This window comes from Notothenia coriiceps, unplaced genomic scaffold (assembly GCF_000735185.1).
Source record: "Notothenia coriiceps isolate Sejong01 unplaced genomic scaffold, NC01 NC01_scaffold00036518, whole genome shotgun sequence".
In the NCBI taxonomy this organism is placed as follows: domain Eukaryota; kingdom Metazoa; phylum Chordata; class Actinopteri; order Perciformes; family Nototheniidae; genus Notothenia; species Notothenia coriiceps.
The window spans coordinates 345,345-363,324 of NW_011369219.1; the positions used below are offsets into that span (position 1 = coordinate 345,345).

The 17,980-nt window shown below is 41.0% G+C and overlaps 3 protein-coding genes across 3 annotated transcripts in view; 1 reads left to right on the forward strand and 2 right to left on the reverse strand.

Moving 5' to 3' along the window:
* Positions 1-1,132: 1,132 nt before the first annotated feature.
* LOC104963991 (protein HEG-like) lies at positions 1,133-7,520 on the reverse strand. The gene is made up of 14 exons (XM_010792693.1): positions 7,369-7,520; positions 6,620-7,302; positions 6,004-6,195; positions 5,567-5,665; positions 5,341-5,450; positions 5,196-5,254; positions 4,964-5,100; positions 4,743-4,877; positions 3,917-3,959; positions 3,703-3,740; positions 3,528-3,615; positions 2,933-3,119; positions 2,357-2,389; positions 1,133-2,025 (listed from the first exon to the last, which is right to left on the reverse strand). Exons 2-14 carry the CDS (start codon positions 7,242-7,244, stop codon positions 1,897-1,899), a joined length of 1,875 nt encoding a protein of 624 aa, XP_010790995.1. The 5' UTR covers positions 7,245-7,302; positions 7,369-7,520; the 3' UTR covers positions 1,133-1,896.
* A 494-nt stretch (positions 7,521-8,014) lies between these two features.
* LOC104963995 (ADNP homeobox protein 2) lies at positions 8,015-13,739 on the forward strand. The gene is made up of 3 exons (XM_010792696.1): positions 8,015-8,026; positions 9,632-9,736; positions 9,939-13,739. Exons 1-3 carry the CDS (start codon positions 8,015-8,017, stop codon positions 12,678-12,680), a joined length of 2,859 nt encoding a protein of 952 aa, XP_010790998.1. The 3' UTR covers positions 12,681-13,739.
* Positions 13,740-13,834: 95 nt separating this feature from the next.
* Positions 13,835-17,980, reverse strand: part of LOC104963997 (gamma-glutamylcyclotransferase) — a 6,346-nt gene continuing 2,200 nt past the window's right edge. The window contains exons 5-7 of the mRNA XM_010792698.1: positions 17,009-17,203; positions 16,788-16,920; positions 13,835-14,488 (exon numbers count right to left, since the gene is read on the reverse strand). Coding sequence (XP_010791000.1) covers positions 14,363-14,488; positions 16,788-16,920; positions 17,009-17,203 — 454 coding nt within the window. The 3' untranslated portion in view covers positions 13,835-14,362. The remainder of the gene's footprint in view (positions 14,489-16,787; positions 16,921-17,008; positions 17,204-17,980) is intronic.

The window sequence follows — 17,980 nt, forward strand, 5'->3', positions numbered from 1 at the left end:
GGAAGAATTGTTTCCGTACAGGTTCAAAAGTTGGGCATTGTGTGAGGAAGTGCTGCTCTGTCTGTGTATGCTGCTCGGGACGTATGTGCCATCCAGCGTACACAGCTCATGTTCGGAGACACCTTAAAGAAAGGCATCAGTAAAGTGGAACTTCTGTGTGAACTATTCATATCTTAAACTGCACTGTAACTTTTTATTCATGTACTTTTTTTATTCATGTACTTTTTATTCATGTAGGCTACTTTTTCTTTTAATGTTTCTTTTATTATCTTTTACTGTTTTTAAATGCCTTTGTCTGAATGTCTTTCATTTTTGTAAAGCACCTTGAATTGCCTTGCCTAATAACCAGAAAAGCATGTCATGGGACCTTTAAATGAAGGTCGATTCTTGCTAAAGCATGTATGAATGATTCGCATGTGTATATATGTAGTTTAATTGGAAAAATTGATGCCTGTGATTACTGTAAACTAAAGGTGCCCTGTCTAGTTTTGTCTACATTCAATGTTACTCACCAAATCACGTGTAGAGTATAAGGCTGCGATCTAACAAACGTTTTGGAAGTATGTTCTGCAGAAATCTTTTGCAAAGCCCATTTCTAAGGATTATAAATACAGAATTGTTTGCGTTACTTTTCCTAGTTTGTAGTCTTCTTCTTCTTCTTTTCTGGCCAATCCTGGCATTTTATCGCCACCCTGTTGGTCAGTTTAGTAAATGCTAGTAGAATGGTCAGATAAATAAATAAAAGAACAGTTGGCACCCTCATCGTCATGTGTGTGATTAATATCTGCTAAATCAACCGATTGCTCTATTTTAAATGTGTTTTAAAATTCAGTTTGACAGAAAATCTGATTGTAAAAGTCAAGAAGTATAAAGGCAAAAAAACAAGGTATGATATGATTTAAAGGTGCTTAAGATGGCTTGGGCGCTCCGCAACCTCAAAAGCACAATATAAAAATACTACTTATCAGTGTCATCCTAATCTATAATGATGATTAGTGACAGGGAGAGGCTGTTGAAAAGACACAGAAATGCATTATAATTAAATAACGGGAAATGTAAGCAGTATTAACAAAGCCACCAAAGATGAGAAACATAATCGTTGTGTTTACATTAATTTATTTGCATTCACACACGCACACACACTCATTCTGTGCCAAAGATATTCAATTATTTACATAGCCTTTACACACTTAAATAGCGCACTGTCTCAGACACACAAGGATAAATATATATTTAAGAAATGTCAAACTAAATGTATAAAAGTGACGGTTGGCACATCCATAAGACAAACTTTATCACCAGCTTTGCATATTTCCTGTGTCAAACAGACTATTCAAACAGGCACATTTTGCAAATGCAGCTTAAACAAATACAGAGAAAATTTAGCTGAAGAGGTGATAAAATAATCCCTTTAAAAATACCCAGAACAAGAGATCCAGCCCCTTTAGTCTTACAAGATTAATTTGTCTAAAAAATCATCATACACATCAGAAAAGTGTCAATAAACCCAGTATTTAAAGTACGTTCCATTCCAGGCTAACCATTGGTCGTAAACTTAACATACACTCTAGTGCAATTATCAATATAAGAAGCTTCATTTATAAAGTCAACATGAGGATTTCTTATAAATATTAAAAAGTCAGATTCAGAAGAAAATGTCCCTGAGCAACAGTGACACCTACTGGTTATAAGTCGCAACATTCAGCTTTCCCAAAGAACACAAAACCTCAAATAAAAATGTTATGAAGGAAAATCTTTGGTGGCTGTTTATCAATAAAGAATTGTTCTTACTCAAAGCAAGTTCAAGAACGGATACATTTTCCTGGTCCTGTATACCCAGAGTTTAAATCAGTGGCTTCTCTTTGATCCGTGTTCCTCATTTTCACACAGATGTCCTCAGTTTTTACAGCCTTCTCCTGGTAAGAAGTAGGGGTTCTCATGTCCTTGAACCAGATAGGAGTAACGCGAGGGATTTTTACCTGTGAAGGTGTTCATTCCATCTGGGTTGAGATCGTATGATCCGGACTGAAACATCAGTGGAAACAGTCAACATGTTAGTATCTTTCAGAGAAGACATATATACACAAACACCCACCAAAGCCAAGCACACATACACAAGTAACCCTCACCAATATGCAGTGAAAATTACTACTCCCCCACCTAGCATCAGCTGAGGTTGAACTGTCACTCACTACATTAACATGTAGATGAAAGCACACGGCTTTCCACAACAATCAGATTCTCATGAAGCTCCCCATCACCCCGGGAATCCTTCCACCGTTATTCTCACTCTGTCTAAATCATCAACAGGGGGAACCAAGGCAAATCAGAAACTAAAAGCAAAGCCATGCCTTACCTTTTTCCATCCTTTCTGCTTCGGATGAAACCCCTAAAGCAACATACTGGGAGTCAGGCAAAGCAGGGAGCATGATAGGGAGCTATGTGCTACCACTATAAATATACATTCTGGATGAGTGGGTTGAACATTGTGATGTGGGTAGGACTGATAACATATCAGCAAAGCATCAAATCTGTCTCTGAAATGATGAGATGATTATATACCCAGTGAGCAGGGATGTGTTGATTTGCAGGTCAAAAATATCCAGGTGTTTAGAGCTAAGACTGAGTTAAATGTGTGTACAACAAAACATGTTTCAGCGTATCTAGGGTAGCAACTACAGCCATTGAAACAATATATATGTTTCTAGAAATGTACATGTCTAATTAAGCTTGATATTCACCTCACCTAGATGTATTTCTTTCCTGTAAATTATCAAATCTATGCTCATTGGGTTGAAAAGCAGATGCAAAATGGATGTAAGATGTTGGGGCAACATTGAACAAACTAAAGGCTGATTTAGTGGTGATCGAAACTATGCAAGACTGTGAGTTTAGGATTATTGGTAAGTGATTGATAGGTGTGATAACTCACCAATCCATTGGTTTGATGCTTTTTGGCACGAGCGCTGCCCCCATCCGTCATCTCTATGGGGGTAGCGGCATCCCAGTTAGAGGTGGCTCGGGGGATGGGGGTGATGCCAGTGGGCCAGGGATGGTTTAAGTCCCCTGATGAGTATGGACTGCGACTGAGGTCTGGCTTGCTCTTTGAGCTTCGCATGCTGATGTACAGATAACAGAAAATGCAAAATGGTCATGCAATAATACTTTTCTTTGTTTCCAAAGCTTGTTTGAATTATTCCTGTGTCACAGAGCTACACTGATGTTCAAAAACTATAAAAAAATGATATACTTTTTTTTCTTTTTTACCACCAACGTGTTGTAAGTACACTGAAAGATGGAATGAATTGCAAATATATTTTTTACAAATAGAAAAATATGGAATATCACCAGCCTTATCAAAAGTGATGCTGTAACAACAAAACAAAACAAAAACACTTTTTAACAAAAATAAAACTCTACTTTTCTGTCTTTTGACATGAATATTACCCAATGCGTTTTTTCTGAATAATTACAGGGCTAATGTTGGTAAAAGTGTATGTTAAGGACTTTTTTATATATATCCTTACCGGAAGCAGTATATGAGCAAAGCCAGCAAAAGGATGATGAGAATTCCTCCCAGTACACAGGAGATGACCACCACTGCCAGCAGAGCAGCTGTAAATACACACATAAAGACATTTTGATGTTTACGGGTCCACACATGACTGTTGCTACTGCATTGTTTAGTCCTTTGTTACTCACAGTCGTTGCAGTTGAAGCCAGCATATCCAAATGCACATCTAAGAGACAAAACAGAGCGATTGAACACAATATTCGTTGAATATCAATTAAGTTTAGCGTTGAATCCACATGGGGGAGCCACCTACACATCCACATGTCCCAGACATACAGTAATACACAGACATCCCACCCCTGCACATGCTAAACATACCCTTTAAACAAAATGTATACTCACGGTTGACACGTGTCTCCCACTGCCCTTTGCCCACTTGGACACGCTATAAAAGAGAAACACAATGATTAAACAAACAATCAAACAAATGCACGCACACACACACAATGTTTTTACAAAATTAGAATGAAATGTGAACATAACAAGATACAGTTTCCCACTCAGAGTCACGGTAGAAGGAGATGTACAGTACGGCAGGCTGCACACGCAATGAAAGCATAAGCATAATAAAAGCCTCTTCATGGACCATTTTAAATAAGCACATAATGGTACATTATGTCTTTGCTGGGAAAGAAAATGCATGCAGCATTTGTTGTTCTTTTACTATGCCTAGAGCTCATCTCCTTAGTCACAACCCTCAAAAGAAAAAGACAGAGAAAGATGTGATTCTTCAATGTGTTTCCTGGGAAACAACCCCCTATTAAAAAGAAGTAAATTAGAGAGATAAATAAAGTAAGGGTCAAGGGTCGACATAGAGAAAAGACTACCACTCTTGACCTTGTCTCTAAGTCTGGCTCCCTGTTGTTTCTCCCTCTCATTCTCACACACAAGTACTTCACTGAGGATAAGAAGGCTCTGTTACAGTTTTCTAAACTGAAGCGCAGTTTTTAAGACTTCACTTCAGCTCTATTTGGATCCAGGAAGCACTCTTACCTAAACAATTTTTTGTTTTTACATGAGGCTTTAATAATCCATAATGTAGCAGCACATTGTAAAGTGTACCTTTTTTTAACATGACAACATAAATGCTAAAGTATGTTGTAGTTTACTTACTGAAACCTAACACTAGTCAATATGAGAATAAAGCATATTTAGTAGTTGCTTTGACCTTTACAGCTGCTGTTTGAGTACAGGATAGAGATGTAGCCCTCTCTGCAGGAACACAGAGGCCGGCCGTTTGTATTTGTGCACATTGTAGTTGAGACCTCACAGGGTAAGGGTTCCTGCACACACAGGTTTGTACCTAAAACAGAAGATTTTAAACAAATGTAAGAGAAATACCTTTCTTCTCTTCTTTAATTAATGTAGCCTGTTACTAGCACTACTTACCTATAAACGTAGCATTAGCCAATAATGTATTTTCTGGATTGGCTATAATAGCCTCTTGAATGGCCTGATCAACAGACTTTTGAGTGGTGTTGGTGTTTTCAAAGATGTTATTAACAATTGCCTGCACACTTCCTGGTCTAAAAGAATATAGAAATGCATCAAAATATGTTAAACTATTTTTTTTTAATATGGCATATAATATTTAGCAGTTGGAGATGAAAAAAATACTTACTTAAGCTGCACAACATCAGACTGTTTATACCCCGGCTGATTCTTCAGGGCATTTCTGAGCTGTGCAACCGAAAAAGCATGTGGTTAAAGTACTGTAAATAATGTGTCAAATAAATTCTAAATGCTTTTGTGGGATCCCAACCTACCGTTGCTGAGATCTGAGACGCCGTCTCGTGGAATATTACAGAGGACCTGTTGCTCATTTCATTTTTAAATGTCAAGGAGGTGAGATGAAGCTTGCCTGAGAAAACTTGGGCTGAATGAAGAGGAGAGGAGAAAATAAGGTGGAAGCTTCACCACCAACAGCCTGTAATGATTTGTATTTTAGGCATTTCTCATCTGACCAGACAATAAATGTTATTATGTTCTTACCTTGTGCACAGCGGCCATTTACCAGGAAGCTACCAGAGAGACACTGACAAGTGCCATTTAGACAAACGCTTTCAAGTGGGCATGGGACGGAAGGACACACTAATGGAGAAAAATGGTTTGTTAAAAACTAGCCATCAGATTTTTTTCTTATGTGAACTGAGTTTGTTTAACCTGAAATAACTTGAAGAATTTACATAACATTGAAATAGTTGTTTTTATGATATTGATTATAGCCTTATAATTATTGAATGAAACAAATCAGCAAAAGTTTTTTTCTCATTTAAACCGCTTTAGCAACAAAACATTGAAACAATCACCTCATCAATTTGTATGCTTGTGTATGCAGGATTTAATTCCAACCAAGAAATAGAATACATTTGGTTAGTGAGGTAATTGATGAAGTTCTGCATCACCAGGAACTTTTGGAAGATACTAACCTATGACTGGAGGGGTGGGTGGGGCTGCTGTGGTGGAGTTAGTGGTAGTGACTTCTGTTGGTCGCAGGGTGGTGTAAGTGATGATGGTGCCTGTACTGATGGTGGAGGTGGGGGTTGGGAGGGTGGTGGATGAAGCTGATGCATCACCAACTGATGGTTCAGGTGATTGAGTCATAGTGGTATATATCGTCACTGTAACATTCAAAAATATGTGAAAATCAGTTAAAGGATACAGATAAGAGAATATCCAACCGAGCTAGTTAGCAAAAGTTAGCATGCTAAATTAAAATGGTGAACATGATAAAAAACCTCATTAGCATCACAATGCTATCATTGAATACTTTTGAGCAGCAGCAAATGGAGTTGAGCTGAATCCTTCAGTGTAAATGAGACATTAGCCTTATCAACTAGGCCTATAGGAAATGTGTTTAAAGATAAAGGTTAAATCGCTGTTTCATTCAAAAATCTGCATTGAGAGACCTGAAAACCTGGCAAACTGATGAAATATGCAGCCTAACTCCTGGTCTTTGCTGAATTCCTACTACTGCATTTTACAAAGTTTACTTTGTAAGAATGAAATAACACAAATCAACACTCATCATGTTGTTGTTCCTACCTCCTGGGTTTGTTGCTGAGGGACTAAGGGTGGTAGTATTTCCAGTGGGGGCTGCAGTGCTACTGCTTGGGGAAGTAGGGAGAGAGCTGGAGGTGGTGATGGAGGTAGGTGAAGAGGGTTGGGGTCCGGCTGTTAGGTTTGGGTTTGTGGTGAAAGGGGTGGGTGAGAGTGTGGTGGTCATCACAGGAGTCTCAGGAGAGGTGTTAGTAGAGTTTGTTAGTGTTGCTGTAGTCAGCACAGCTGTCGAGCTTTCTGAAGCTTCTGTAGGAGTACTTGCTGTGCTTTTGCTTGTTTGTGTGGTTGCTGGAGTTGTTGTGATGTTGCTCTGCTGTGTTGTAGTTGTAATGAAAGTTGTACTGTGGCTGGACTGTGTAGTCTTTGTGATTGCAGTTGTGTCGTTGATTGTAATCGACGCAATGGTAGTTGTGTCGTTGATTGTAATCGGCATAATTGTAGTTGTGTCGTTGATTGTAATCGGCATAATTGTAGTTGTGTCACTGCTTGTAATTGGCATATTGGTAGTAGTGTCGTCGCTTGTAATTGGCATAATGGTAGTTGTGTCGTTGTTCATAATTGGCGTGTTTGTAGTTGTGTTATTGCTTGTGATTGGCGGATTTGTAGTCATGTCTCCGGTTGTAATCGCCGCAATGGTAGTTGTGTCGTTGCTTGTAATTGGTATAATGGTAGTTGTGTCGTTGCTTGTAATTGGCACAATGGTAGTTGTGTCGTTGCTTGTAATCGCCGCAATGGTAGTTGTGTCGTTGCTTGTAATTGGTATAATGGTAGTTGTGTCGTTGCTTGTAATTGGTATAATGGTAGTTGTGTCGTTGCTTGTAATCGCCGCAATGGTAGTTGTGTCGTTGCTTGTAATTGGTATAATGGTAGTTGTGTCGTTGCTTGTAATTGGGATANTCGTTTAGGATACGCATTATAACCTTGCAATTATATATATATACAGGACTGTCTCAGAAAATTAGAATATTGTGATAAAGTTCTTTTTATTTTTCTGTAATGCAATTAAAAAACAACATGTCATACTTCTGGATTCATTACAAATCAACTGAAATATTCAAGCCTTTATGTATTTTAAGTATTGCTGATTATGGCTCACAAAAATCCTATTCAAACCATTAGCAAGTTCCCCCAGACCAAGTAAACAGATAAAGCAAAACATCACTCATTTGAACTGTTTTACTGCCGCACTCAGTATCTTGGTTGGGAAATCCCTTTTGCAGCGGATTACTGCATCAATGCGGCCGTGCATGGAGGCATCAGCCTGTGGCATTGCTGAGGTGTAGGATGCAGGATGCGTCAATAGCGGCCTTAGCTCATTAGCATTGGTTGGGTCTGGCTGTCCTTTCAGCTTCTACTTCACAATACCACACATATGCTCCTATGGGGCTTCAGGTCAGGGGGAATTTGCAGGCCAATCGAGACAGTAATGCCATGGTCAGTACACCAGTTACTGGTGGTTTTGGCACTGTGGGCAGGGCCAGATCATGCTGGAAAATGAATTCCTCATCTTCCATAGAGCTTTTCAGAGACGGCAAAGCATGTCGTGCTCTAAAAATCTCTTGGACACACGCTGCATTTATCTGGGCTTGATAAACACAGTGGACCCAACACCAGCAGCTGACATGGCTCCCCAAAACACAACGCTGACTGTGGGGTCCTGTCACGCCCTGGCTTTGCTCCTCTCCAGCCTTTCTCCAGACTCTGGCGCTACTTCCAAATGAAATACAAAACTGTGCTTCGTCTGAAAAGAGGACTTTGGAGCACTGTGCACACTGTCGTGCTTCTTTTCTTAGCCCAAGTAGACGCCTCTTTCCGTTGTCTTTGAGTTCAAGAAAAGTGGCTTGACCATGGGAATACGGCTATTGTAGCCCATTTCCGGACCCCTCTGTGAACAGTGACTTTGATACCTGGACTCCAGCTTCAGTCCACTGTCTTTGAAGCTCCCCCCTATCCCCTGTGCGACTCTTCTTCACAATGCTGTTAAGGCTGCGGTCATCTCTCTTGGTTGTGCAGCGTTTCCTGCCACATTTCCCCCTTCCAACAGACTTTTTGTGGATGTGCTTTGAAACTGTACTCTGCGAACAGCTTGCTCTTTGAGAAATTTCTTTTTGTGTCTTACCCTCCTGATGGAGGGTGTCAATGACGGTCCTCTGGACAGCAGTCAGATCAGCAGTCTTCCCCATACTTGTGATTTAGTTTACTGAACCAAGCTGAGTGTTTTTCAAGGCTCAGGAAACCCTTGCAGGTGTTTCGAGTTAATTAGACGATTCAAGTGATTCGTTGAACACCCTACTAGTATACTTTTTCATGATATTCTAATATTTAGAGATAGGATATTTGAGTTTTCTTAAGCTGTATGCCATAATCAGCAATATTAAAATAATAAAAGGCTTGCAATATTTCAGTTGATTTGTAATGAATCCAGAATGTATGACATTTTTGTTTTTTTAATTGCATTACAGAAAATAAAGAACTTTATCACAATATTCTAATTTTCTGAGACAGTCCTGTATATGCCACTGATCCTGAGGGAAATGTAAACACACAAGAGTAGAAACATCATAATAAAAACAAAAGCAATAAAGTGAATGTCTAGTCACTAACACAACTACCTTAGAGAGCTGTGACAATAGACTATGTGCTAATAAGGGGTAATAATACAAAATATTGCAGTAATGCAAACATAAGGTCATTTACAGTGCAGGTATTGTGACTATAAGAGCCTTCTCAAAAAGGGAAACGGTGCAGCTAAAATGATTACTATGGATGATATAAATACAAATTGAAGATGGGAACAAATACTGCTAACTCAGCAAAGGATTACAAAAGTAAAATGGTGCAACAATTATTGTTGAAATATTGGTGAGTGATTCATTTTATGATGCCTTGCTATTGTTTAAACCGCATGGCGTTGTTTATTTTACAACGGCTTCCCATGTATGACTTTGAATAGACTTATTTTACATTAACATTTTTTTGCGTGTTCTTGCTGTGCAGGATCTCGATGAAAACACTGAGAGAGACTCGGATGAGGAGGAGGTCTATCAGGAAACTGATTGGCTTGATGTCACAGACGGATACAATCTTAAACGACAGAAAAAGGTGAATATGACACGTTTGGATGATTGTTAACTAGGCTGATTATTAAATACTGACTTGTTAGTGAACCCATACCTGTTGAGAATCATGTTGTCCTATGAAAGAGGAGCGTAGTCTTTTGCTTTGTTGTGTAGCGCAATATAAATGTTATGAACGCTTGGGATACACTGCGCACATTTTAACTGTTCATTTCTTTTTTATTCAGTGGCCTTATCGATCTCAAACTATGTGCTGTAGCGTATGCAAGTACTCGTCACGAAACCTCTACAACTTCAGGAGCCACATCAGTCGCTGCCATGTATATCTGCAGTCCTTTTGCACGCTGGCACCTTGTTCCAAGTGCATCTTCATCGCACACCCCCAGGTAGTCATGAGACACATGCAGTACTTCCATTCCAGCTGTATAAAAGCGCTGAAGGAGGCCCCTCCTGCTGCCAAACATGGAAATGAGCGCTATTATTGTCGCAGATGTGGATGGCCAGGCTCCTCCATATTTACGATGAAGAAGCACGTCATTCTCAAGCACCTGGACAAATTGTCCGAACAGTATATCGGTTACAGATTACACCCTAATGGGGCTAGTCATATAAAGGTCTACTGCTGCAAGGTGTGCAAAGTGAATACTGGAAACCTTGACCAAATGTTGCATCACATGCTGGTCGAGCCAGCGCACCATTCAGTCAGCACACAGGTGCAGGCTCTGATTCATGAGAACAAGACGGTCAGCAGCACCAAAGCAACGCCTAACGGGAATGGCATGTTTGTGACATTCCCAAACATTGCTCCTAAACCACAGCAGCCACCTCAAATGTTCAAAAATAATTTGATTATCCCAAGTAACGGCCAACCTGGCAGGACGGTGATGACATTACAGCAGTTACAAGCAGCTGCAAACAACGGCACTCTGATCTGCGCCCCTGGAACAAACCAAGCTTTTCTTCCCCCTCAAGCATCGGCTCTAGTGCAGCTAGCTAGCGCTGAAGCTAAAGGGTTGCTCCAGCCTGGTGCCACGATATCCCTCCGAAGTGCTTTGCCCCAAGGATCCAATATGGTCAATCTTCCAGCAATGTCTAACATGGCTATAGCTCCTGCTCCACTGAAACAGAACGCACAAACGCAGCAAATCTTTATCCAGTCCGGACCGCAGTCCAACGTGGCAGCTCAGACTGGAACTCAGCCTGCTCTGGTGACACAAAACACACCCACAAACCAAGTGACCCTGCAAGGCACCATGCTGACGTCAGAGTCCCTGCTGAGTCACCTTATCCCGACTGGCAACAAAATGAACGGCATGCCCACGTATACTTTTGCTCCCATGCAGGTAGCAAAGCCTGCCTCTCAGAGCACAAGCACCCCCGCCAAGGCTGTTGAGCAAGCGAAAAACTCCATACCACAAACCAAGAAATGGATCACCTGTCCACTCTGCAACGAACTCTTCCCCTCCAACGTCTTTGATATGCATACAGAGGTCGCCCACACGACTAAATCCGCCCCAGCCATCAAGTCAGAAAGTGTGGCGGCACGTGCAGCGTTCTTGAAGAAAATGCCTGACAAAACTGTCAAATGTCTAACGTGCAAAATTCTGCTATCAGAAAAAAGCGTCTTCCAACACCTGCTGCATGGACTGAACTGTTTGTACTGCTCCGCTTTGTTCTTTTCAATCAAACAGCTCACTGAGCATGTGAAGCAGCACAATCCCACCGGCAAGGCATACTGTGATTTCCTGAGGCAGAAGTACAGAGTCTACTCTAAAGGTGTTGGAGGAATCCTGTTCCCCTACTTTGATGTCAACACCACAGCGCCTAGAGAGGTGCTAGGAGACACCGAGGTGAATCTAGCCCTCGTCACAAGTTCCCTCGACCTTATCTTCTTCAAGTTGCAGCCGAGCAGCCAGCCGGAAATCTGCTCGGCACCTGCGAAAATCAACAGCTCGTATTGTCCCTTCTGCGACGAAAAGTTTCAGAATGAATCCGATCACCTTCAGCACCTAAAGCAAAAACACTTGGTAGCCCCAACCATTCATGCCATCCTAAAGACGGAGGCTTTCAAATGCATATACTGCAACGGTGTGTATACGGGGAAGGTGACCCAGCAGGCGGTGATGCTTCACATTCAGCGGTGCCGTTGTTCACCAAAACAACCGCAGCCACCTAAACCCGCAGCAGCTCCATCGCAGCCGCCCAAACAAGTCCAGCAGCTCAGTCATCCGGTTTACTTTCTGCAAATGCCACAAGGGATGACTATGACGAAGAGTATAGCTCCAGCCCGTGTGATTCAGGCTGTCCGCCCTGCCCCCGCTGCCCCTGCTGCCCCCGCTGCCCCGGAGCACCCAGAGACGGAGGCAGAGCTGCAGTCTAAGAAGAGGCTGGAGACGGCATGGAGGGAGGTCATGGAGACCAACAAACGAGAGCGGGAACAAAGGGCAGCCATGCGAAGGAAACAAGAGCAGGACAGGTTGCTGCCCCCGCCTGAGCCTGTGATTAAGATTGACCCCACAGTGAAGCTGGTGTTGGAGCCCACCGCCACCGACCGCCGTGACAGTGAGGAGCGCAAAGACTTCATTGGGAAGTACTTCAACGTGAACCCCTACGCGTCCAAAACGGAGAGCGAAGAGCTGTGCAAGAGGCTGTCCATCAGCAAGCCAGAGCTGGCGGCCTGCTTCAGCAAGAGGCGCAGCAAGTGCATGAAGAACCTCAAGAAGAACACGGCGGCCATTTTCCTCGGATTCAACATGACGGAGCTGAGAAAAACCAAGCACAATCTCCTGATCCCCAAACAGCAGCCGGCAGAGACCACAGAGCAACCACACGCCGAAACAGCAAAGCGGCCGCCCACTGATTCAACAGAGCAGATGGAAAACAGTGAAGATGGACCGGAGGCGATGGTTGAAAGTGGAAAGGAGAAAGCTACTGATATGTTACCGGAGGTGGAGCCAATGGAAATGTAAAACACAGCTAATGCAGATTTCCCTTAATAATAAATTACAGAATAATTTAAAGATGGCCTATTGTGTTGACAGTCACTAGAGAAACTCAACATACAGTGCACATAATGTATTATCTAACAAACACGTAACCTGTCAGTGAGGGCCGTCTCTTAATGTAGCCCACATTAGTAGAGCTTTGTTTGACTTCAGTATGTCGTCAGTGGTCCATATCCCAATTTCATCATAGAGGCAGAGAATATAACCATACAGATGAGTTGTCCGGGATAAAATGGTGTCAAACTGTTGTGCTGCAGCAGTATTCAGCTGGTTACAATCTGTTCAACAATGGCTACTGACTTCAAGTTGAGCACTGATTTTTTCCTGATAGCTGCTTTTATTGGCACCTTTTTATTTATGCCCATTTGTATAAAATTGTGTTTCAATTCCACCATTGCTTGTCTGCTTAAAACAAGACTTAAGTGCAGACACTTTTAAGAGGACTTGGTTTATACTTTATACTATACCCTTTTTCAAAAAACATATTTTGACCTATTTGTGTTATGTGCATTTTGTTTTTTTCCCATGTTCGTTCACTGCACATCCCACTATTGTTTCTTGCTCACCAACTCCTGCAGATGGCAGTTTTGAAACCCAATTCTCGAAAACGTTCTCAGTAAAACTCTTGGTTATTATACAACTCTGGACATTTCACTTGCATGGGCCTATGTTTGATTGTCAGAGGAAATTAAGATGTGTGCCATTGTGTATTCTACATACTTGCATAGACGTGTGGAATATTTACCTAGAAATATAAAACAAGCTAGTTGGTGTTCACCATATATCTTCTGTTCTCCTGACAGTGTTTTTTTTTTGTACTACATGTGTATTTTCTATAATTCCTAGAGGCTCTAAAATGTTGGGAGAGTTACAAATTATCATTATGTTCAAGAGTGACCACTGTGTTGTAACAAATAAAGTGGAATCATTTTGCGTAAATGATTCAGAGAATTGTTTTTTATTTTTATTTTATAATAAAACCTATTTTGAATTTAACAGTGTTTAATTCAACAAGTTTGAACGTGTATGAATGGCCTTGAATATAATTAAAAACGTCTCAATGCCTTGATCATCAAAAGGAGAATAACAGAAAATGGATGACGAGAGAGTCTCAAGGGTGTTTGTTACTCAGTGTTTAATATTACCCTGAGTAATCCTGAAATATAACCAATTTCCACAGTTTCGTACATGTTATCTTCCATTGTGATTGAATAAAATACAGTAATTGTTTAAAAACAGCAGCTGGAAATAAAAGATAAGGATACTAGAGTGAATACATCACCACCTTCTGGACACATTGTGGTGCTGATTAATTTTCATATCTGATTCAGTTTTGACCTTAGAAATATTAGTTCCTAAACCTCAGGGTGCAGTTACTAACTTTTTCCACAGTCGGTTAATTAAATCCCACAGTTTTTGCAATGTCATACCTTTATAATCCTTCATTTATATGATATCATTATTAATTACATGGTTATGGTAATAATAAAGACTGGGAAATACAGGTCAAAAGCTCCAGAAACTTCTAGTAAGAGAAGTTAGGAACCTAAAATATATTCTGTACTTTATCTTGTTTTCAATTCTGCTACAAACATGATGAAGATTTGTAAACTGATCCAAATTTTAAGAATGTTAATGTTCAATCTTTACTTTGTGACTGTTGTGATTTGATCAAGTAAGGAGGGGCCGCTGTAGTTGTTGGTTTCAATGGCCTGCAGCCTCTTCAGGTAATCCACCGGGAGTCCGTTCTGTTCGGCTCCCAAACACACCACCTGTAGAAAACGCCCCAAAGTTATTGATATATATATATATATGTGCCTTCATAGTGGGGAGGGGCTAACCCACGTGTTTTGGGTGACGTCACACATCAGAGGGTAATGTGCGTCAGTAGTTGCAGAAAAGTTATGCCATCTTAAGCTTCGTATTGTGTGCGTAAATGAACGTGAGTGTTTGTCCACAGTGCAGCTTGTTATGTTGTTCTACACGACATTATTATTGTGATAACTTCTGTGCCGATGTGGCTTAATGCAGAGTCTCCATGCTCATGTGATCGGTGCATGCTGCGTGCATGTTTATTTTGGCTGCTCATTAAGTCACTTGTCAAGTGAGTCGGCACTCCTGTCTCAAAGTTAGGGGTGTATACACCGTGTTGAGTGGCACAGATCTATTATTAATGTAATAGGATAGGCTGCTACAACCCGCTGCTGCAGATACACTCTTTACAACATCAGGAGAATACGTCCCCAGCTGACCCAGAAAGCGACGGAGGTTCTGGTCCAGGCTTTCGTCATCTCACGCCTAGACTACTGCAACTCCCTCCTGGCTGGTCTACCTGCATGTGCCATTGTGCCATCCGACCTCTGCAGCTCATCCAGAATGCAGCGGCTTGTCTGGTCTTCAACCTTCCTAAATTCTCCCACACCACGCCGCTCCTCCGCTCCCTTCACTGGCTTCCGGTAACTGCTAGAATCCACTTCAAGACAATGGTACTTGCGTACCCTGCTGCGAATGGATCTGGCCCTTCCTACATCCAGGACATGGTTAAACCATACACCCCAGCACGTGCACTCCGCTCTGCGAGGGGGACTCAAGTTCCCATCAGCAAAAACACCTGGGTTTGCTATCCTGACTCCAAAATGGTGGAATGAGCTCCCCATTGACATCAGGACAGCAGAAAGCTTACACATCTTCCGGCGCAGACTGAAAACTCATCTCTTTCGACTCCACTTCGAGCGATGGAACTATTAACAAAGCACTTGTATACTAATAAAGGACTGTCTTATCTAAAGCCAGTTGAGTAGCACTTGAAATGTTTTAGCTCTATGAAACCTGATGTACTTATATGATTCTGTTTTCTTCAAGTTTGTACTTTGTTGGTCGAACGCACTTATTGTAAGTCGCTTTGGATAAAAGCGTACAGCTAAATGCAATGTAATGTAATGTAGTTATGTAGGATAATGTTTATGTGGCGTTAAAGGTGAGATATTATGTGTTAACAGTTCAGAACTGTTAACACATAATATCTCACCTTTAACGCCACATAAACATTATCCTACATAACTACATTACATTACATTGCATTTAGCTGTACGCTTTTATCCANGACAGACAGACACACAGACACACAGAGACAGACAGACAGACAGACACACACACACACACACAAACTTCCTTTTCAAGGGTTTGATAACTGGAGAATGTAATAACATCCTGTTGGAGGGTTTAATAACTTCTTGTTGNTTTTGTTTATTTCCCTTGTAGGAAAAACCACACAGACAAATATCTGTATGTCTGCCTAAATAAGTAAAGAAGTCAAGCCTCATCTTAGTTCCTCATTTCCTCTATTCTGGACCTTTGGCCTAAAGTGGTGTTCTGGCCGACACACCTGGGTGAACCTAGTGATAGACACAAAACTAGTGCCAACACTGAGTTATCTCTAACTCTCCACTACACCACCTGATAAGAAACACATGCAGAGACACACTCTGTTACACATGTGAATTTAGTCACAAAACATTGCACTAAGTCAATTGGAATGTGTCACTCATTGCTGTTGTAGCTTAAAAGGAATACTTCACCAAAATGGCCTTTTCTTGTAAATCAATTACTCACCCCGTGTCACTTTGCATTTTTAAAGTAAACTGTTGTTGGTACATATTTCCATGGTAAACAAAGGACACTTAAAAAATGGGGGGCCAGTCATATACTAATTTCGCTCAAACCATTTAATAAAAAAAACCATCCAACTAAGGCAACTTATCCCTGCATGTAGCCTAATGTTTATGAAGAAGTTTAATATTTAGAAAGGTTTTCGTAAAAAATCTTCTTTGGGAAGTATTGAGCGTTCCCCTGAATAAATGAGATTCAGATTATACTGCATTGTTGTGTGAGAAACAGATGTTATAATATAGTTTCTCAGATGTTAAACACAGCCCCAAATTGATCATTTGTTCACCCCGGAGGCATGAGATAAAAAAAAACTTTCTTCAAGAATTCAAAGTGAGTAATTGATATGAAAATGATTGTGTTAGTGTGTTGTATTGGGCAATGGTTGTGTTTGCATGCACACACCTGTTTGTACTGAGGCGAGGGAGGGCAGGCGTGGAAATTGTTCATCTGATAAGTCCTGCACAGTAGGAGTCCTTTGTCAGTCTCTAATGAAAGTTCAAGAGGAGAGTAATAGCTTTCATTCACCCCTTCCTGACTGAGGACATAAAGAGAACAACCAGACTGTAGTTAGTTAACAACAATACAATGAACTGAAAAAAAGGCTGGGTTAATGAGTGTCTCACTTGTCCAGGCTCGGGAGGTTTTCGTTGCTCAAAGTCCAAATGACCCCCCACACCTCAGCCCCTTGACAGGACTCAATGGTGGCCACTCCACCGTGCCAAATGTTGTCCACATATTTATTGTACAGGCCAAAATTCAACTTGTAGTCCTGCACACACAGGGACGGGTGATGGGGGCGGGAGTAAAAGGCCAAAAGGCTGTGAACAGTGATGAGCCATTTTGAACAACATGCATTTATGTCACTGTGATGTAGAGAGATGTGCTATGTTTGTGTATTCAGCAGTGTCCCCAGTAGATAATCACAGCATGTCCCTTTGTTACAGCTGATGAAAAACTAATCATTGAGATGGGGTAACATAATACAAAATGGACACAGTGTTCAAATAACTTATTTACATGTGGGAACATTCTGAAATAATCTATCAGGTCACTTTCAAAAGAAAAATATGCCTTTATGTAAGGTTGTTGGTTACCAGTTGTACCCTCATTAACATGAGACTATGTTGTGAGATGTCCCGAGTTAAACGGGCACCTGTAAACAAACTATGAGATGTAAACCCAATTAGCTATAGAGAAACTGGGCTTTACTGTGTAAATAACCATCAGTAACTAAAATGATTTAAAACAACATGCTAAATAGTTTTTATTTCAATGTCCCCTCTTTAGCCCATGGTACATTCACGGACATTAAGCAAACACATGTGACAAGTCAATGCTGCATTCATAGGATAAACGACTATCATGGGTTAGACTCGTAAGCGTTTATATCGTTGCGAGTGTAAATAAGTGTAGCCTAATCAGCATTACCAATGAATGGTTGAACGCTATGTGTGTACATACATACATACATACATACACACACACACACACACACACACACATACATACATACATACATACATACATACATACATACATACATACATACATACATACATACATACATACATACATACATACATACATAGATAGAT

Coding starts and splice junctions, on each gene's coding strand:
- LOC104963995 (XM_010792696.1), top strand. Junction 9,737..9,938: donor ATCTTAAACGACAGAAAAAG/GTGAATATGACA, acceptor TTTTTTATTCAG/TGGCCTTATCGATCTCAAAC.
- LOC104963991 (XM_010792693.1), bottom strand. CDS start 7,244: ATGACTACAAATCCGCCAATCACAAGCAATAACACAACTACAAACACG. Junction 5,451..5,566: donor AAATGGCCGCTGTGCACAAG/GTAAGAACATAA, acceptor CTCTTCATTCAG/CCCAAGTTTTCTCAGGCAAG. Junction 4,878..4,963: donor GGCTAATGCTACGTTTATAG/GTAAGTAGTGCT, acceptor CTTCTGTTTTAG/GTACAAACCTGTGTGTGCAG.